The sequence below is a fragment of the Hemicordylus capensis genome, chromosome 9, assembly GCF_027244095.1.
Source record: "Hemicordylus capensis ecotype Gifberg chromosome 9, rHemCap1.1.pri, whole genome shotgun sequence".
In the NCBI taxonomy this organism is placed as follows: Eukaryota; Metazoa; Chordata; class Lepidosauria; order Squamata; family Cordylidae; genus Hemicordylus; species Hemicordylus capensis.
Genome location: NC_069665.1, coordinates 10,639,616 through 10,661,530, shown reverse-complemented (window position 1 = coordinate 10,661,530; position 21,915 = coordinate 10,639,616). Strand labels below are relative to the sequence as shown.

The following is a 21,915-nucleotide window of genomic DNA, read 5'->3' as shown; positions in this document are numbered from 1 at the left end:
CAAGCAACCCGATTCCAAGAAGACCCGATCCCGGCGTGCTGGGGGCCGCTACCGGTCTCACACCGTCCACAGGCTGTGCCTTGATCAGAAGGACTTGGGCTTCCCAAGGGAGCAGTGCTGGGGAAAGGGACTTCTGTACGCCACATTTCCCGCACCCCACCATGGGACAGGGATTTGGCACTGGGCTCTTCCTTGTTCACTCGCTGTTACTGAGGGAATCCTGGTTAGTTTATTTTTCTTTGCTGACTAATGCTTAAATTAAGTGGGTTGCCACATCTGATCTGAGGTTGGAGTTGGATGGGATGACGATGGCGGCGGGGTGGGGGAGGGCAGGTCTGAGGACCCGGCTTCCCTGTCTCATCGCTGGCCGGCTGGCTGACTAACGCTCCCCCAGGTAGGCTTGGCCAGAGAGAGGTATGGCTGGGCGGGACAGCCCTCCCCACGCTGAAACGGACGCGCGTCGGCTGGCATGGGGAGGGTAGGTGGTCCCCGGTGCAGGCAGCCCTGTGAGAGAACTACAGTGCAGGGACACTCCCGTCCTTTCCAGCTGCTGGCCGGTTCTGCCCTCACTCACGAGAGTCGGCCATGGGGTAGAGGGACGGACCACCCAGACCGGGAGCCCTGATGGCATCAGATCTGGACTTGGGGGGACCTGAGTGCCCGTGCTCCAGTGTCTGGGAAGGCCTCCAGCTGCACCCTGGGCACTGTGGGGTGATTGACCATCAAGTGACGCTCAGACAGGCGTAGCCCCAGGAGGAACCCGGGGCCACAAGTGTATTCGAAGTGTCGATGATCAATGTGTTCTGCAATTCACATTAATTCTCGCAGTTAGCTGCGTTCTTCATCGACACACGAGCCGAGTGATCCACCGCTAAGAGTTGTCACGCATGTTGTGGGCTTTTTGTTTGACTCTCTGGCCCCCCAGCTTGGCTCAAGCCATCCCGGCTGGGGGACGCTGGGTTTGCGCGCCTCTCTCTCGAAACACACACGGCATGTTTCTCCGGACGGACCGGGTGCTCAGGCCCGGTGTGGGGTGGGGAGCCTCGCGCTGCTGGGGTGGTGTGGGGGTTGGTGCGCAACCCACCTTCCCTGTCCTCTCCCATGTCTTTAAACCACTGCCCCCCTGTGGGGGGCGACAGGTTCACCTACGGAAACCTTGTTATGACTTTTACTTCCTCTAGATAGTCAAGCTTAACAGTCTTCTCGGTTCTCCACCAGGACCATGTCCGACCCCAGCGGGGCCGATCTGAGGACCTCACTAAACCATCCAATTGGATAGTAGCGACCGGCAGTGTGTATAAAGGGCAGGGACTTAATCAACGCGATCTTATGACCCGCACTTACTGGGAATTCCTTGTTTGTGGAGAATAATTGCAATCCCTGATCCCCATCACGAATGGGGTTCAACAAGTTACCCACACCTGTCGGCGTAGGGTGGATACACGCTGAGCCAGTCAGTGTAGTGCGCATGCAGCCGAGCTTTTAACCTGCAGCAACTTTAATATATGCTATTGGAGCTGGAATTACACTGTTGACACCAGACTTGCCCTCCAATGGATCCTCGTTAAAGGATTTAAAGTGCACTCATTGCAATTACAGGGCCTCGAAAGAGTCCTGTATTGTTATTTTTCGTCACTATCTCCCCGGGTCGGGAGTCGGTAATTTGCGTGCCTGCTGCTTTCCTTGGTTGTGGTTGCCGTTTCTCAGGCTCCCTCTCCGGAATCAAACCCTGATTCCCCATTATCCATGGTCACCATGGTAGGCATAGAAAGTACAATCGAAAGTTGATAGAGCAGACATTTGAATGTGTTGTTGCCGCCATGGGGGCGTGCAATTGGCCCAAGCTTACCTAGAGTCACCAAAGCGGCCAGGGCGAGCCTGGGTTGGTTTTGGTCTGATAAATGCACGCATCCCCGGAGGTCAGCGCTCGTTGGCATGTATTAGCTATAGAATTACCAGTTATCCAAGTAACGGTTGGAGCGACCAAAGGAACCATATCTGATTTAATGAGCCATTCACAGTTACACTGTAATGCCCGTCTATACTTAGACATGCATGGCTTAATCTTTGAGGCAAGTATATGCTACTGGCAGGATTATCCAGGTAGCCATGCTGCTGCTGTGGAGTTCGGGCAGGGAACCCTGTGTGGGGTGCCGCCTGGGGGTGCTGACTCTGTCTCCCAGCGTGGTGTGCAGTCGCAAGGGAGAACCCCACATCTGTGGTGGCAGGCTGACCCCCACGGGGCCTGGGGGCCACCGTTGCTACTCGGACAGAACCGGGGGGCGGCCATGCTGTCCAGGTCCGACGGGGGTCTCTCCTGGCCAGGCGCCGCCCCGGACTCGGTCTTTTGGTGGGTAGACCAGGCCTCCCTCCCGGACCTTGTCATTTTGGGGCTCCCAGGCTTGGAGTGCCGGTCTACCCTCCATGGCTGTCTGCGGCGGGTAGACCTGGCCTCCCTCCTTCACTCTGCCATTTGGGGTTCTGGGACTCGGAGGCCGGTACATGGTGGGTGGGCCAGGCTTCTCTCCAGAATTCAGTCTCTTTTGGCCGCTGGGACTCCGGGTGCTTGGACTGGGCCTCCGTCCCGGACCTGGCCGGTACCGTGGCCCTGCCTGCTGTACTGTGATGTTGCCATGGGAGGGGACCGATAAGCATTTCCACCACTGGCTTGCCCACTCGCCCGCTTTGATTTCGGGAGAGAGAAAAAGGAGGAGGAGGCCTGGGGGGCGGGGCAGAGGTTCTGCAACAGTGGGAGGTTTCGTAACCAGGCCGGTCAAGTTTGGAGAGCAGTGGGCCCTCGAGGCTCTTCCTGCCATGTTAAGCGAATTGGCTGAGACATCCTCATACTCGCTCACTTGGCTCACATGGAACTTTTTCATTCATTTTCCTGTTCACGGCCCACACACATGATCAGGGACTTTCCTATTCACTTCGGCTATGCAGATTGTTTCTTGGAAATTACCCAATTCTGAAGAGAATTAGGAGCAATTCTAACGGGAAGTTGCCTGTGTGCCTTGAATGTACCAGAGCTTTTGTATCAGGGTTAAAACAAAAATCTGTCTATAGTACTCACTTAATTGATGAGTGTTTAGAAATCTGTTGTTTGCAACTATAGTATTTTAAGTGGATAAAACAATCTTTTAAATAACAAGTACAATAAGGTATTCCCCACTAGATGCTTAATATCAATCAATTCATTTATTACAATCACATGCTTGATATCATAATGCCCTGATAACATCTTCAACACATTTGTATGGTCATTGAGTTTCTTGTGTTCAGTTTCCAAGATAAGGAAATTATTTTTGCACTCACTGAAATTTGCTGACCATGAAATGGATTGTCTGGTGGTATATAGACCCCTTCATTCAGTGCTGGAAGTTTAGAGGGGCAATTTACTGTATTTATTGATGGAGGGTGTCTTACTGATGTAGAATGTATATTCATTTTCACAGCAGTTTTTGTGTGTTGATGAGCAAACTTGCATAAAACACATAATCCACTGGAAGAAACAAACATTCCAATTGGAACAGACAATTCCGCCCCCCCCCCCCCAAAGCCTTGATCTTCTCTGAAATTTTCATGGCCTTTCTAAAGGGTCTCGCCTTTCTAAAGGGTCTCTCCTTTTTTGAAAAACACAGCATAATGCTCCCATTTTATTAGTTGCACAGCCTTCACAAGTTATGTATGAGCTGTTCTATTTAATAGCATTATTCAGTTTCCTCTTTCTTTTTCTTTTCTAGATGTAAGGGCATCTCTTTAGTATGAAGGTGTGAGCTGGTTCTTGTGCTGCTTCTTTTGCTCATCAAATAACGATATATCATGGGGAGACCTTGTGGGAGAAGCCATTTGATACGGTTTCTCCTTTGCTAGGTACTAGGGCTGGCCAAAGCTCCCTGAAGTACCAAAAGTGGCATGAAGCAGCCCCCTGATAGCACACAGATTGCCATCTCTTCCCCATCTCTCTGGCAACACACAGAATTTGCTTCTTTTCCACGCTGGCTTATTAAATATATTTGCATCCCACTTTTCAACAACAAAATTCTCAAATGGAATTGCATAGCAAATGGAATTAAAAGGTGGTTCTTTTTATCTAATAAGGGGTTCACAATCTAATAAGTAACACAAGGAAGACACAAGCCTCAGCCATTGGAGGGATCAGTTGCGGCCAGTCCAGGCACCACTGGCGGGGAGGGGGGGGCAGCAAGAGGCATCTTTAAGAGTAAATTAGTGGGTGCTTACCTCCACCTTAAGTGGTGCAGCGGGGAGATGCTTGACTAACAAGCAGAAGGTTTCCGGTTCGAATCCCCACTGGCACTATATTGGTCAGCAGCAATTTAAGAAGATGCTGAAAGCCATCATCTCATACTGCTCAGAAGGAGGCAATGGTAAACTGTATCCTACCAAAGAAAACCACAGGGCTCTGTGGGTGCCAGGAGCCAAAATCAACTTGACGGCAAACTTTACCTTCTTACCTCCACTACCACTGCACCTGAAAGCCTATCCAAGCAGTGGTGCGCTGCCCAGCACCTCCTGCAGTGGGGGATTGTCTCCGGCTCTCTCCTAGCTGTCACACATGCATGGAGGCCATTTGCGGGCCCTGGCCAGCTGAGTGGCGGAGCTGATCCCCCACCGCAGCGGGTGCTGGGTGTTGTACCGCTGCTTCCAGCAGCTTCCAGGTACAGCAGTAGTGGGGGCAAGCAACTATGAATTTACTCTTAAAAGTGCCTCTCACCAACCCCCTGGCGGTGCCCGCACTGGCCACTAGGGGGAGGGATCCTTCGCGTGGGCAGTTAATCTTCTGCTAAATGTAAGAGAGGACTACTTCAAAAGATTTGTCTTTGCCCAGTTACCAAAGGTAGAATTTTTTCTGTCCCGAAGGAGTGAACATAAGAACAGCCCTGCTGGATCAGGCCCAAGGCCTATCTGGTCCAGCATCCTGTTTCACACAGTGGCCCACCAGATGCCTCTGGGGAGCCACAGGCAAGAGGCAAGGGCATACCCTCTCTCCTGCTGTTGCTCCCCTGCAACTGGTACTCTGAGGCATCATGCCTCTAAGGTTGGAGGTTGCCCACAGCCTCCAGACTAGTAGCCATTGATAGACCTGTTCTCCATGAATCTGTCTAAGCCCTGTTTAAATCCATCCAAGCTGGTGGTCATCACCACATCCCATGGCAAATAATTCCATAGATTAATTATGTGCTGAGTTCACAGTATAAAACAAACTCATGGAGACACCAACAACAGCCCCTGGGAAGGATGTTATGCTGGGATTAGTAGGGGCAGTTACTTCTTTCCTGATAAATATAAGAGAACCAACACTTCAAAAAGTGCCTCTTTGCCCAGTTAACAGGATTATGCCCAGTTAGCAATGGTTAATTGTTATTGGGAGGTTAACAGAACTGTAATATATAGAGAACGTGTTTCTGGAAGGGAGCTTTATATAGTGATATTAATACTTTTCCTGACCTTTTGAGTAGACTGGACTGCTTTACTTTATTCTGGTCTTTGTTTCCCTTCATGCCATCTTTGTAAAAATGCCATACCACTTTAAACCATTCCCCAATCAGTTTCATATGATGGATTCTCTTTAATCATTTACATTCTGGGGAAAGTCAAATATTCCATAAGAAGCCAAAGTAATCTCGCTGAATGTATAGTGTTTGTGCAGCTGGATATCTTATTTATTTGAAGTATTGAGAGAAGTCTCTTCTGACTCTACAGAAAATGGGCGATGAGTAAACAGTAAGAAGGTCCAAGTAATCGGAGCCTGAAAATCTCTTATTTTAGAGCAAAGTCGTAATAACTATATTTTCCATGTTCCAAAAAAGGAAGAAAAAGACTTCAAAGCTACATCATGTTCTTATATTATTGTTCCCCACTTAAATTTTTAAAGTTGCAATTGCCAGATAAAGAAATCCAGTAACCTTCTGTTCCATGTTTCATTCATCATCATGTTCACTTTTTGCTTGGCACAGTAACAGTATAGCTTACACATTTTAAAATGAACATTATTTGCTTTTTTGTTTGCAATAAATGCCTTAAGTTGTACTCCACTTAAGTTCAGAGATGTTATCTAAATGGGAAGCCCATAAGTGGGGGAAAGAGGGCAACACCACCTCCAATTGGTGCTCCCTAGCTCCTGGTGTTCAAGGGCATGCCCTCTCTGATCCTCATGCCAATATATAGCTATCCACACTAGTAGCCATTGATAGCCTTATTCTCCATGAATTTGTCTAAAACTCCTTTAAACCCATCTAGTTTGGTAGCCATCAGCCATCCAGTGGCAGCGAATTCTACATGTTCAGCTACATGTTCTATAAAGAAGTACATTATTTTGTTTGTTTTGAATCTCCCAGGATTTGGCTTTAACAGGTGACTTCGGATTCTAATATTATGAGAGAAGTAGAAAAACTTCTCAGTGCTCACTTGATCCACACTGTGCATAATTTTATACACCTCTGTAATGTCCTCCCTTACCTGCCTTCTTTCTAGTGATTTGCAAAAATTTAAAACAAATCGATTCAAATTTGAGCAAATTCAAATTGAACTCACATAGAATTCGAGCAAATCTGATTCAAGTTCTGGTGAATTCAACTCGATTTGAATGAATCCCATTCTGTGTAAGCAGTTTTAAGTCAAATCAGTTTGAATTTGATCTGAATTTGAATAGATTCGGTTGAATTTTTTGCACATCCCACCTTCTTTGTAAGCTAAAAAGTCCCAAACATTGTAATCTTTCAAACTAGATTGTTTGGGATATTTAAAGTGTTGTCCTATTTAAACACAAAGCAAAACCCTGAAATATGCAGGAGATGCTCAGGCAACTCTTGGATTGTGCATGACCATGTGCCATCTAAGAGATTCAGACCAGATCTTGGATGGGAACTTTATAGTCTAGGATTGATACTTAGAACCATTTGACTTCAGGCATAGAAGGAAATAAGGATCTGTAACATCCATCTCTGTTACTGGTAGACAGTATGAAGTCTCTGGATTGGCCAAGTCCAGTTATAAGCAATAGGAGGCTGGCCTGTTGCATTCCAGCTTCTAGCTTGCCAGGTTCCGGATCCAGCTCAAGCCTCCAACTTCTGTTTGAGCAATGGGCTGCATGGACCCTGGGCTGGAGAGCACACCATTCCCAGTCCAGTTTCAAGTATAGCCACCTCCATCCCTGGCCTGGACCAAATACGTTGTCTCCAGGATCTTCTGAAACATTGCATGGGATTTTTCAGATTGTGCACTGGTACTTTAGGACACCTACAGATATCACCTCTCCAAGTAACCACGTGGGCAGCCAGACTGGTCCTGATTTATAAGGTTAATATTAATCTATTAGGGACAAAGCAGTCCCTGATACTTGTGTTTTGTATCCTGTTAGATTTCTGGCACATACAGTGATATTCAGCATCACATTGTTGGTATTCTTTAATCGTTTGGTTTGAAAAACCTTCAGTTAATTGTAATACATTTAACTCCAAAAGGTGGATATGATTTTGTCATATAAGATGATCTTCAAACCTAAAATGTGTACAATGAGGAAGAAAAAAGCACATTGTTGAAGTAATTCACTACTTGTTTTCTGATCTAATCGAAGATGATTTACAATGTTTGTAGAACTGATTGATCCTATTCAATCTTTCATTCAATTCATGGAGAAAAGTGACTAAATAATATGAAATTGATCATTCTTAAACCAATAAGTGGATTTATCCTAACCATTACTTATTTGAATTCTTGTTAAAATGATGGTTTTAAAACACAGACAAAACCCCACATGTTTAAAAGTTGTACTCACCGTTCATGTGTACATATTTATTTACAGAGATTTAACACAGTGTGAGGGAGGGAGGGATTTGGGAATCTATTTTTCTGTTTCCTGGAATATTTAGATTGCTCGTATCAATCTCTTCTTGGCAACTGGATGACAAATATAAAGAGGATTGTCAAATTCCATCCATTATTTTAGTGACACCATGTTTTTGCAGTTACTTTATACCAATATTGATATAACAAACTCTTCTGTGGTACAGTATGTCAGAAATCCATAAATAGTACTTGACAAATTATATTAATCGGGAAAGCATCTTATAGAAAAGAGATAAATAAAACAACAGATGATAAATCATATTTAAAATAAGTCCTTCTTATGTATAGGAAGAATTTGTTCATGTAGAAAACTGGAATCTTATTTCTCTGGGATGTATATGAGTTGGTCAATGGTGTGAGTTTCTGAAACAGTGAAATATTCTATGCATAATATTTATTCTAGATATTCCATATACTATTATATATTTGTTTCTTTGTTTGGCTGATAAATTGGTATCTGATATCTGCTGGGTAGTCTACAGTATACAGTATGCCACCTTTAGTGGCTATATTTTCCCGTCTTCATGAGTTTCAGATTGTTTTGTTATGGCACTGTTTTCCCTTGCAGGTGTTAAATATTGCCCGCCCAAGAACATTCATACTGGTTTTTCTTATGAGCAAACAATGTGAAATGATTTGTTTTGCAGTGATTTGTATATGCTGAAACTAAAGCTGAATGCTAAGAGTCAACAAAGGATGCAAGGGGCAATTATATAGAGATTTGGGTCAGTTACTACCTCTGGCATAGTAGCTGCTACATGGTGTTGAACTCCAGCTTCCTGTGCCATGCAGAGTGTGACCATGTGCAGAAGCTTGCATGCATTAACTTTGGGGATGCCACTATGAGTCTTCAAAAATTCACCCCGATCTTCTAAGGTATGCACGTGGAATACTGTGTGTGCCACCAGCTTGCAGAGAGCATGAGGTGGTGGCGGCGGTGTGTACTCAGTATCTACCACTCTAAAGCACTATGAAAAATATCTCCAAGGCTGTGGAGGTTTCTTTGGAACTTTGGGTCTGCCCGGGGCAGAGCTATAATAGGACAGATGGGTTCAAAGAACTTGTCACGCCCTGTGTTGAGGAGCTGTCGAGTGTCTGGGAGGAGCCGCCAAGCTACCCCTTCCCCAGGCCAGAGCTCCCGCCACTATTACCAGCAACCATCTGCTGTTGCCACCGCCAGTCATCTCCTTTGGTCACTCTTCTGCCTCCTAGGCCCATCCTCCTTCCATCAGCCGGGTGGCCAGCTGCGGGGGAGTGAGTGAGGGGTGTGCACGCTCGTGAGCATGCATGTTGCCCCATGAGTGGGGAAGTTCTCTGTGTTTACTTTGTGAACATGGACCCACCCTCCCCTCTCTATGGCCCTATAGTTTGCCTCTTGTTTCCAGAGTGCTGAACACATTTTGTGGTATGCTATTTGAAGTGCGTGTCCTAAACACGATTGGCACTATTCTGTGACTACTCAACTCTTTTCCAAAATGCAAAACCTAGGGTTGTGCAACGGGAGATTTGGAATGGAGAAAAGTTGGAGAGGGTTAAGCATCTCTTCCCACTGCCCATGGTTCTTAATCTCAGTGGCCTATGGTTACAAAAAATGGGCAGGAAAGATCACTGAACCACCCGTCCTTTGCCTTGAATGCGATGAAAGGTCTTTGAAAAGGAGTGAATGATGCAACTAGAATTATTATCTAGGATTTGTGGAACTGTAATGGATGAAGCAATCTTTGGACTATGCAACACAAAGTGTATCTTTTGTCTCAGTATCAGTCTGATTAACTATAATTTTAACTATGGGCTCTCCAGACAGAAAACCAGAGCCTTCTCTGACAGAGGAAAGTTTGTGCTTGGATGTTTTTGGCTGTTGTATTTATAGTTAAATCTGAATTTTTTCCTTCCCCTTTCTGTTTCTTACAGCTTTTTTCTTAAAAGATTTCCTCCGTATTCTTCTGAGACATATATTTCTATGCCAGCTTGAATAACTGGCCATGTTTCAGCACCAAATGTCAAGAGTAAACAGATGAAAGTGTGTGTTATATTTTTACTTTGTTGTCAGACGCTCTTGGCTTGTCTTTTTCAGAGAGTTCTATTTATTGTGGTAAATGCTGTTACCACTGCAGCTCTGCTTTCTCCGACTTCCATCACGGCTGTTCTCTCGAGGTCAAGTAAATGAATTATCAACTTTATCCCCGTTATCCATTGAACTGATTTTGCTGCTGACACTTCTGAGTGAACCGGTTATATATATATTTGTTGTTTGTTTGCTCGCTCTAGAACAAAGCCACCAGATCATAATGTTAACTGTCAGTTTTGAAACAGAGAGGCTGATGCAACTTAGGCCTGAAAGGGAGGCTAGGAAATGATATACCACATGGGACACAGAATTTAATGCCCTTGTTTGAGAAGCAGAATGAGTGTATTAAATTATTATTACCCAAGGCAGAGTGAATGCTAACTTTAAAAAGGAGACCACTTCCAAACATTCCAACCAATCATTGTCTCTCATCTATAGGAGGGGTTCCTGTGGAACTTCAGATGTTGTTGAACTACAACTCTTATCATCCCCAGCTACATTTATTGTACCACAGGTTGAGAACTCCTGGTCTACAGAACTGAAAGGTGGAAGGGAGATGGCTAAGCTTTTCCATAGGGGTGTGCAGAATGTTCTGACTTGAAATGGGCCAATTAAAGTGCTCCAAGCTTGAAACCAAACACCCTTCAAATGAAGGGCCCGTTTTGAACTTGGAACGGAATGACTCTATTCCAAGTCGGAGCGTTCCGCACACCGTTTGGGCAGACCGTTTCTCCCTGGCTTCCTGTTTTTGGCACTAGTTTCTGAGTGGCTTGTGATCTCCTTGCTTCTTGGCTGGCTTGTGATCATTAGTGATGTGCACGGTCCGGAGAAGTCCGGACCGGCACCGAAGGGGGGCCTTGTTTCTAGGGCGGGGAGGGCTTGCTTAGCCCTCCCGCCTCCTTGCCCCCGCCAGCGCCCGTATTGAACAGTATAGGGGCGCTGGAAACCAGCCGCCCCCCCCGCTGCCGCGGCGAAATAACCCCCAAAGCCAGCCAGCCAGCCCTCCCTCCCTCCCAGCTAGCTGCCCGGCCACCCACCCACCCACCCGCTCGCTCACCCGCTCGCTCACTGCATAAGAAACGAGAGGAGCTCCGGCACAGAGCTCCTCTCGTTCGGAAGGCCTCCTGCAGAATGGCGGCTTGCGCGCGCACGCATGCGCGCACCGCAAAGCACGCCGTTCTCCGGAGGCCCGGTCTACCCGCCGGGAAAGGGCCGGGTAGACCGGGCCTCCGATCGCTGAGTAGACCGGGCCTCCGATCGCCAGAGGCCCGGTCTACCCAGCGATCGGAGGCCCGGTCTACCCGCCGGGAAAGGGCAGCTAGCTGGGAGGGAGGGAGGGCTGGCTGGCTGGCTTTGGGGGTTATTTCGCCGCGGCGGTGGCGGCGGGGGGGGGGGCGGCTGGTTTCCAGCGCCCCTATACTGTTCAATACGGGCGCTGGCGGGGGCAAGGAGGTGGGAGGGCTAAGCAAGCCCTCCCGCCCTTAAAGGCATACCCCCCACCCGGACCCGAACCAGGCAGGGCCGGACCGGTCCGGCAGTTCGGCCATTCTTTGGAATGGCCGCCGGACCGGTTCGGGCACACTGCTAGTGATCATACAAATAAACTTGATTGGTATCGCTTTTCAGCCTGCCAAAATGGCACTCGGAACACTTGAAATGTTCCTAACTCGTTCTGTTGGAACAACCGGCTCACGTTCCATTCTGGGGACTTGCATTCCATTCCAAGCCCGGAACGGAACACAAATCCCATTCCATGCACCTCCCTACTTTCCGATGCCATGCCCATAGAGGTCTGGAAGGTCTTCTTTCAGTCATTTTGAAATACTTCTCCCCAAGCTGGGTTCTTGGAACAGAAGTTAAGCCAAGCTGGGGGAGGGGGAATGTCTTGGGTAGCACTGAAGGGAGATGAGCATTCATCTTACCTCTGCAAATATGGGTTTGGAACATACGTTTGTTGAAGAATATAAGGTGTCCTTTCCTAAGATTAACATGAGGTGTTCGTTGAGTAAACAAATAAGACCTGATTTGGCCTTAGGTTCCCCAGTATCATTAAGAAGGGAGCAGACTGTCCTTACTTGAGTTTAGCAAGGCAGCCAGGGGAGCATTCTGGTGTTGGAGTTTGTCACTATGTTTTAGGGATCCTGGGGGTGATGGAGGGAGTTCTAGGCACAGGAGAGGACAGGAGTCTCACTTGAGGGGGCACAGGGTCCCCAGAAGTCCAGGGTTCCTCAGTGGTGGTGGGGCTGGGTGACATTCTCTGGCTGCTCGTCAGGACTGGGGGGTCTTGGCTGCAGCGTGCTGTTATGACACATAGGCCAGATTCATATCTACTCAGGGAGATTTACAACAAAGGCTAACTCATGCGTAGGACAGTGGCAGCACCACTGGAAGGGGTGGCACCTTTATGTGTGAATTAATAGGTGCCTACCTCTGGTACTGCCACACCTGAAAGCTGTGCTCTGCCACTTACCTGGTCTCCGTGCATACGTGGAGGCCAGGTGAGTGGCCAGAATGGTGTTGCTGGCCATACAAATGGCTTTCACTCATGCATGGGGGTGCTGGGTGGTTTGCCACTGCTCTGAGCAAATTTCAGGTGTGGCGCTACCGGAGGTAAGCATCTACTAATTTACACTTAAAGGTGCCTCTCGCTGCCTGCCTGCCCGGCAGCTCCCTCAACAGCCTCCACTGGCATAGGGGTAGAAGCAATACAAATGGTAGGAGAGGTTTCTAATTTGTTATTTATTTGTTTGTTTGTTTATTGCATTTCTATACCATTCTATCCAAAGGCTCTGGGCAGTTCACAACAAATAAAATACGAGAACAAACACCATTTCAAATAAACAGGTTAAAACAATATAAAAACAAATTTAAACAGTTCAGAGCGATTTAAAACCAATTAACCAATTTTAAAAGCAATTTAGAAACCTTGGAAGGCCAGGTCAAACAAGTAAGTCTTGAGGGCTCTCTTGAAGGCCAGCAATGAGTGCAAACTACAGATATCTGCAGAATATTTAACATTCATTAACGAACAAATCTGATGATGGAATTAGCAAAATAAGCCATTGACTTGGGCAATTTGGTAAACTAGATTTGCTTGCGAGATTGTCAGCACCGGAAAATGATGCATTCAAATGGGGCAGCTGAAACCAATGGAGAGTTCTGGGAGATGCAATGTTCGAACTAACTGCAAGTTTTGTAGGCTACGTGAGGATGGTTCCTGAGACAGACAGGGGGTTAATTGACAAGAAAAAACAACCAATCAAGGGAGCAAATTGGGTAGCATAGAAAGGGACAGGCAAAACACGGCAATGCACTACAGCTGTGGTCTAAATAGAGCAGGTGGCATAAATTGGCTGCAGATAAACACTAGTTCGAGGAGGAGAGGAAAGGTTGTGCCGTTGAGTCGGTGTTGACTCCTGGCGACCACAGAGCCATGTGCTTTTCTTTGGTAGAATGCAGGAGGGGTTTACTATTGCCATCTCCCACAGAGTATGAGATGATGATGCCTTTCAGCAACTTCCTATGTTGTTGCTGCCTGATATAGGAATTTCCCATATTCTGGGAAATACAGCAGCAGGGATTCGAACCAGCAGCCTCCTGCTCTCTAGGCAGGTTACTTCCTCGCTGCGCCATTAGGGAGAGGCTAAAGAGATGAGAGGGTGTAATTCTCCTGGGTTGGTCACTATGACATGGGGATTAGCAAAGGAAGGCAGGAAGAACATTTTGGATTGCCTAAGCACAGAGGCATATCTAGGGAAAATAGCGACTAGGGCAAGCACTGAAATTGCGCCCCCTGTCCGAACATCTGGCACCCATCTTTCAGATAACTTTACCATAATATCAGCTGAAAAATACAAGTCAAGCTCGTTGATCTTTTAATATTTCAAAAACTATTTAGCAGTGGACGTAGCCAGACCAAAAAATGCTAAAATTTCAGTATGCTGGGGCTCATGAACCAAATACTATGTGGAGGTGTACTTGGAAAACTAAACAGAAGTGCCTGTCTAATTCTCTACTATGCATTGAAACATCACTATTACATAAGTTTTAAAAATAAATGGAGAATTTGACTTTTCCCAGATACTCTGAAAATAATTAAAGGATATGCAGAGTAAACTGTGTCACTGCTTGGAATATATTCTAGTCTTTCAGAAAGACAGTTAAAATGAGAGAAAGAGAGCAAGAAACTCCCAGTGGACCTTAATACTAAGGATTTCACACTGATTCAAAGACAAATTCACCATTAATAGCCATATTATTAAGACATCACATTTAACTCACTTATCACAAGAAGCAAAGTAAGAGCAAATGAATACAATCCTAGCTCATAAGCTTCAGCTCAGTATTCACAAGCCCTGATTCTCTGTACATAGTGCCAAACTGAATATGTGTACAGTGACTTATATTACATTAATTACTTTTCTTCAAAAAAATTACCTGTAGCCCCTTCGGGGGGCTTCCTAAAGGCTGGGGGGGGGGTCTGCAAAGGTTCCCCCTCCCCCCGCTTGCCTCTAGGGCCTCACAGGGACCATATAGAGCATGTGTGGTGGCCATTAAAAAAAAAAATTAAGGCTGCCGAAAACAAAATGACCACCATGCATGCTCAAATGGCCTCTGCTAGGCCTGGCATGGCCTAGAGCCTCACAGAGGCCATTTGAGCATGCATGGTGGCCATTTTGTTTTCGGTGGCCTTTTTTTTTTTTTTTTAAGTAATTTTTTAAAAATGGTGCCCCCTTCAAATGGTGCCCGGGGCATGTGCCCTGCCTGCCCTACCATAGATACGCCCCTGCCTAGGCAAACTTTGATGTAGTTGGAGAAACCTATTCATTAATATGGATCTCAACTATGCACTGAGCTATCTACTAAGAGCCCAAGATCTCTTTCTTGATTAGTCTCCAGCAACTCAAACCCCATCAGTGTTTTTGTGAAGCTGGGATTTTTCACCCCAGTGTGCATCACTTTAGCCTTGTTTGAACTGAACTACATTTGCCATTTTGTTGCCCATTCACTCAATTTGGAGAAATCCTTCTGGAGCTCTTTGCAAGTTGTGGTTTTACATAAAATTATATCTGTATCCTACATGCTATGCCATCTCATTAATGCTCATTAATCTCAAATTTAAAGTATTTATATACATTGCTTGATGCACTGGGAGCTAAGACTTGGAATAAAATTATTGAATGCTCCATGTTCATATGCTCTTGAATTATGAAGGCAGCAATTTATAATTCTTTATTTTAAGAAAATCTGCGGGTCTCTTGCCCCCTACCCCTTTCAACACAGTGTTTATGCAAGAACAACTGCTCCTGGATTCAAGTGCATTTAAGGAAATGTTGTTGTATGGCTTTTTATGTTCTGAACTTCAATCAGCCGATGCCAGCAGTATCCCAAAAGAAGGACCCTCCATAGACCATTTTCAGCATTTTGCTGCAATTAAACTCCTTTGGTTTTAGCCCTCAGGCAATTTAGTACCTTTTTACATATGCACATTATGAACTTTTGACCAGAGCCTGGTAGTCATATATTAGAGAGCAGCTTTTGAAAGCAGACTTAACAAGTTCCTCTGAGTATTACATTCTGAGCCAGTTGTGGAGAAGGTAATTTAACCAACTTGCAGAGAGGCTATTCAGAATCTTACTGATGATCCTAAATCTCTCTCTCTCTCTCTCTCTCTCTCTCTCTCTCTCTCTCTCCCCGCCCCCCCTTCCTTGTTTCCTCTGGAAGCTGGTAGCAAGAGCTCTCAAACTCTGTGATTGATCTTTTATTCAGTAGCTAACGAGGGCTGTGATTCTATTAGTGCTCTACAAGGCAAGGGAACAGTGATTTAATGAAGTGTCTAGTGAGCTGGTCATAGATTTATCCTGTTGTCTCTAATTTGCAGAACCGTTGCGAGTGGTAAAAGAAACTACCTCACAGTGCCATTAGGCAGGTATTTCCTTAGTAAATTGTTGTAAGGTCAGGTGTAGTTACCTTAGCCGAGACAATGCCTTACCTCCTCAGTGTCTCCAGAAGACAGCCGCTGCACTGAGCACTCACTGAAGCGGAAACGTGGAGATCAGAGGTCCCTTCCGAGTCCTCCTTAGCCGATGCCAGAGCAGATGAACTGCCAAGTAGGGCTAATAGAGTCATAATTGGCGATTAGAACTGAGGAGGCGCAATGACATCTTCATACAAACTAGTGTGTACTGTAGTTGCTGCCAGCTGTTGTTAAGTGTGGTGGTGATGTGAACTCATCTGTGTTTTTTCCTGAGCAATTAGTTAATCCATCTTTAGTAGTTATTGGGTACCCAGAAAGGAAAGGATGTGGTAGGGGGAGGGGAGAAAACCCTATGCCCATCAAAACAGATGTTGCTTTTAAAAGACGTTAATATGCTTACCATACACTTAGTCGAGCATGTAAGCTGTCAGCCTTAACTCTGAAATGATGCAGTAAAAAGTTAGAACGTTTCTATAAAGGGGATCCATTCATTGTGGGGATCCCCCGGCACTGGCCGGGAGCCTTCTCCTGTGATGGCACTGCACGGCACCGACACATGAGCACTTAGCCCGAGTTAAGGGTGCCCTTTGCACCCTCAACCCTAGCTAAGCTGTGGCTCCCAGTGGTTCTCCTGCACAGACAAGACCGGGCTTGGTTTCCTTAGCCAATGTATTCCCTGCTTTGTTGAAATTCACCAGAAAAGGAGCCAGTTAGCCCAAGGCCCATGTAGTTAAGCATCCTGTTTCGCACAGTGGCCCACCAGTTTTTGTGGCTTTGCATGAAATGATGATTGTATTTTCATTTTTATCCCATCAAGGATCCCAGGGTAGTGTACATAGTTCTCCTTCCTCCTTCTGTGTGATTTGCACAAAAACCCTCCGAGGTAGGTTGGCCTGAGAGGTCATGACTGGCTCAAAGCCAACCAGTGAGTTGTGTGGCTGAACTGAACACAGTTCTCCCTTCTAAAAGCTATGGTGAAGTAAAAAAATTTAATTAGTGCTTGTGGGTAGCAGTTTCAGAATAGCTAGAAAGAGATATGGGGAAATCAGTGGGATAATTTGAGTGCAGTGAAGGTAGAGTGCAATGGGTATGTTAAATGGTAATGTTTCTGAACCTGCTGCCCCATGTCTCCTCCTATTGCTAGGGGTCATTCATGCTGGTGATAATATAGTATGGTCCAAACCCCATTTGTATGGTGCAGGTCACAGCGGGCACTGAGGCAGCTGACTGAGGACAGTTAGGCAGGATTGTTGTACCAGCAACTGATGGGAAGAACGGGGAAGTCTCCATCAGACCCCCTGGTATGACTTAGTCTCACCCCCATCCCCCACAGCAGTGCTCGTGTCTGTCTCCACCTTCCAAGGCAAACCCTCTGCCTCACAAGGTGATGTTTCCAGTGTCAGCCAGTGAGTTTCCAGTTGAGTGCTGTGCACCATCACTGCTGTAACTGGGCCTGGTTTTATTATTTATTTATTTATTTGATTTCTATACAGCCCTTCCAAAAATGGCTCAGGGCAGAATACACAGATAAATAATAAATAAATAAGATGGATCCCTGTCCCCAAAGGGCTCACAATCTAAAAATAAACATCAGATAGACACCATCAACAGTCACTGGAGGTGCCATTCTTGGGGGTTTGGGGGTGATGCTGGACGTTCCTCAGCAGGAACTGGGACCTGGAATATGGTCCTCCTTGGGCGGAACATCAGCCAAGTGTTCCATGGGGCTGTGAGGGGTGGGGCTGAGCAGCAAAGGGATATCTGGCTCTGGATCAGGGAAATGGCTGGTTGTGGGCTCCACCTCTGAAACTCTTTGGGACCCTAATTGAAGGGTCCCTGACAAGTTTATTCACTCTAGTTTCACCAGAACTTGGGAAATCCAATGCCACTCAAGGCCTTTCACCTTCCTCTCCATATTCTGTAGCTTCCCATTTCAAAGAAAACTCTTTAGACGTCCCTTCAGCGAATAGCAGATGTGGTTGTAAATCTTTTCTGAATTTATACCACATCAGATTGTGTGTGTGTGGTGTGGGGAGCTCACAGAAACTATTAGCATAATCAGAAATACTCTCTTTCTTATATGGTTGGGCATACATATGGTTGGGCATACATGATTCCTCCACCTACCAGCTTAAGTGAAGGAACAGCTTTTTTACCTCACCTGCTCTTTGTGTAAACTAGGTCTGAGAAGGTGAGAATCGTGCAACGGGGAAAAAGTGAGAATTGTTGAGAATAGAAGTGCTTCTTGAGGTTGTTTTTCACTGGCTTTCTCCTAGTAATTTCCTACTGTTATAATCTACTCAGAAAAAAAAAGTTCATTGTCAATGAAGTGTTATTTACCTGTTGCAGTCCAGCATGGACCTTGAACTCTAGGAGAGGAGAGCTGGTGTTGAGATAGCAAGCATGACTTGTCCCCTTAGCTAAGCAGGGTCTGCCCTGGTTGCATATGAATGGGAGACTAGAAGTATGAGCACTGGAAGATATTCCCCTTAAGGGATGGAGCCACTCTGGGATGAGCATCTAGGTTACAAGTTCCCTCCCTGGCTTCTCCAAGATAGGTTTGAGAGAGATTCCTGCCTGCAACCTTGGCAAAGCCGCTGCCAGTCTGTGTAGACTAGGGATTCTCAACATTGGGTCCCCAGATGTTATTGGACTTCAACTCCCATAATCCCTAACCGAATGCCGCTGGGGATTATGGGAACTGAAGTCCAATAACATCTGGGAACCCAACGTTGAGAATCCCTGGTGTAGACAATACTGAGCTATGGTCCAACTCAGTATATGGCAGCTTGCTATGTTCTTAACTCCTCTACACTTGACCGTTCTGGGTTACTGCTGAGGAAGGATCCCACAAAGAATACGTCTTTAGATAAGAGTACCATGTCAGCAGGCGGATTTAAAACAGTTAACCAAAGTTGCTCATTTTCTAATATTGACACTTTTGTCTCAAGCAATCTTATTATTGTATTTTCTCGCATGCTTCCATTTCATCATCATCAGCAACAGCCAAACAGTCTGTGATGGGACTAAAAATCTAAGCCTTTTAGCCCATAGATCATTTCACTAGGAAACTCCATAAATGGCTTACTGTAGATTAGATGATGTGGTTCAGAGCACATCCAAATCGATCAAAGGCTAGTCTGAACCCAGCAAAGTGCTCTCAGTTTGATTCTTTTTAGCAAGCAACCAATGTGAAAATGTGTTGCTAAGTGTTGTGCTGATTCCTGGTGTTTTTCACTCTTCTGAAGACTCCTGAATTTCTTCAGCTTCTATCAGCCTGAGAAGCAGGGCTCTATATTATCTGCATATCAAATGAATACAGTGGTGTCGCCCATCATCACTACTACGTCTAATTAATGTTTATTTGCAAAATGTATCGTGCTCTTTTCTTTTCTTTTTACCATGCTAAGGATCCTGTGAGATAGTTCATAGGGAGAAAAGTGCACCCAGCTTCAGGTCTCATAATTTAGACGCCTGTCAGTAATTCTGACGTCAACGCTTTGCCAATAAGTGGTCATCTGCCGACTGGACAATATATTGCTTGAGTAAAAGATGCCATAGAACACAGGAAGCTGCCTTATACCAGGTCAGACCATCAATCCAACTAGCTCAGACTATCAGTCCATCTACACAGACTGGGCAACAGCACTCCAAGGTTTCAGGCAGGAGTCTCCCACAGCCCTACCTGGAGATGCTGCCAGGGATTGAACCTGGGATCTTCAGTATGGATCTACGATGCAGACAATCTACTACTGACAGGCCTTTGAGGATGTGGGCATTCATGAGCTTACCTACTGGGATCTAGAACCACAAGACCCAAGTACAACACTATCAGTTGGGCCCACATAGCTACCAGGCAAACATTGATTCAGATATTGGCACTCCGAGCTTTGCTCATCTGTCTGGAGTTGCTCTCTTTGTTGGGTTAATATATGTACAACTTAATTATATGTACCGGCAGTGGTCCCTCTAATTTTTTTCATCCATGAACCTATGGTTCAGCTTGATCAAGGTGGGTAAAGGTAAAGTGCACCGGTGCCCTGTGGATGTCTTTGGCCCCAATCCCTCTTTGAACCCAGGGGCATGCTTGGCTTTGTGTCCCATCATCTTACAATTCTTGCTCCTTGTATGCCCTACCATAGCTAGGGGAACACCCAAATTGACCTTCCCTTCCCCGCCAAGCTCTCTCCCTTCTCTTATCTAATCCAAGCAGATTAAGGATAACAAGCTTTTTATTTGTTTTTCTCCATCCTTCAGCTTCATACTTGCAGGCCTCACTGTTTCCCTCCTCCTCTCTGCTATTGTTTCCTAGCACTGCCCCAGTGATGCCGCACCTCTGTTCTTGAGTCATAGAGGCACACACAGCCTAATCCAGGCTAGGGACGCCCAGCTCGGGTTAGGTTGAGTATGAGAACTGCCGGGATCTGCCTAGCCCTGCTTTAAAACCTGATTGTTAGCTGAGGTTAAAGGACCAGGCGCTCCCTTAACCTGAGCTAACAGCTCGTGTGTTCACTGGGGTATCTCTAGCCCCAGTGGGCATAGAGACGGCCGCCTAGAGCACCCATCATCTGGGGGAATTCCCCAATGCTCACATTTTGGGATTCATGGAGACTGGGACGAGTCCCAGCCTCAGATCAGTGCTCCCTGCTCCGCGCTGCACGGAGCAGGGATGACCATGTGGGAGTGCGCTCTGTGATCCCACCGAGTAACCAACGATTGTCTGGGTGGGGGGAGAGGCAAGGTTTGGGCAGCCTTCCCCATGACTGACTGCCCACCTGCCTGGTAGGTCATGTGAATGGCCTCGTCAGCCCCTTTATTCCAGTTATGAAAGGTCATTACATCCTGACTTTGTTCTTCCTCCCTGGGTACCTTGTGGTGACACTCCACTATCTAGACCAGGCGTCCAAGTTATGCATGCTAAACTCCTGTTTAATTTGGTGAAAGGGTTACTATTCTGAGGCAGCTCTACCATGGGGATTGCTCTGTAGCCTCAGCCAGAAATGTTGTCAAGAGAATACCATCCATTGAAGCCATCCATTCATGACTGAGCAGCATTGAAATCAATGAGACAAATTAGTCATGACTAAGTTAAGTCGTCCTGATTTTAATAGAGCTTAGTCGTGACTAATTTAGATTCTGTGCAACTGCTACAAAGAAAAAAGGTTCTTGTAGCACCAGACTATATCACAGTATTTTTTCCTAATTTTACCTAGGCTGCACAGTTCTATACTTCATCACCATTTCACTACCTTTAAGTAAGGACTACACAACTTTGGTGCTCTTGCAGAGGCTGGACTACAACTCCCATCCTCCCTGACTTGGACACTGTGGCTGGGGATGATGGGAGTTGTAGTCCAACAACAACTGGAGGGTGAAAGTTTTGCAGACCTGCCTTAAGTAAACCTGTTTCAATATTCCTTGAAATAACTTCTAATGTATTCTTCTAAATGGTCAAGGAAAGAGACACTAATGTTTCTTGACCATGCCTATTGACCAGTATGTGTTTTCACATGTGGTTAATAATTTATTCTTTGAAAAAATCTATGTGCATTATAGTCTTTGATCTCATCATGAATTTCAAAGCCAACGATTCCATTCTCGTTTCCTTTTTTTAATTTTCAAAGAGGGTAGAACGGAAAATCATTTCAAACTTTTTTTTTTTAAGTGAGGGAACTTCCAGCTAACACTTGTCCATGCTAATGAGAGCTGTACATTAATACATTTTTTTAATCAAGGCAAGCTTACTGTACTCTGCAGGTGAAAAGTATTTGAATACAAGACTTAATGCATCTAGTAGATTAAAAGAGAAATTAAAGACTTGAGACTGAGAAGAGATCAAAGGCTGTCTATTCATTGTTCTTTTTATTGTTTATTGACTTCAAAAAGACTTTTTAGTTTAAGCTGACTTTAATATCTCTTGAATGCTCTTATGTAAAGTGACTTTGAAAACTCATGGATAATGTCTTCATTAAGTGGAGAAAAATCTTGGTGAAAATATAAC

At 45.7% G+C, this 21,915-nt stretch overlaps 1 protein-coding gene, 1 non-coding gene and 1 pseudogene across 8 annotated transcripts in view; 1 reads left to right on the top strand and 2 right to left on the bottom strand.

Moving 5' to 3' along the window:
* The window catches only part of LOC128334641 (uncharacterized), a 3,486-nt pseudogene extending 3,196 nt beyond the window's left edge, over positions 1-290 (bottom strand).
* WWOX (WW domain containing oxidoreductase) overlaps positions 1-21,915 on the top strand; it is an 811,261-nt gene that overhangs the window by 233,797 nt on the left and 555,549 nt on the right. The window contains exon 9 of one of the 7 annotated variants that reach the window (XM_053270443.1): positions 9,944-10,050. The exons of the other annotated variants lie outside the window; for them this stretch is intronic. Within the exon in view, the coding sequence (XP_053126418.1) occupies positions 9,944-10,036 (93 nt within the window). The 3' untranslated portion in view covers positions 10,037-10,050. Of the gene's footprint in view, positions 1-9,943; positions 10,051-21,915 lie in introns of those variants that run through there. 7 annotated transcript variants of the gene reach the window in all.
* Positions 728-880, bottom strand: LOC128334642 (5.8S ribosomal RNA). Its single transcript, XR_008311352.1, has one exon. It is a non-coding gene; the product is annotated as a 5.8S ribosomal RNA (ribosomal RNA).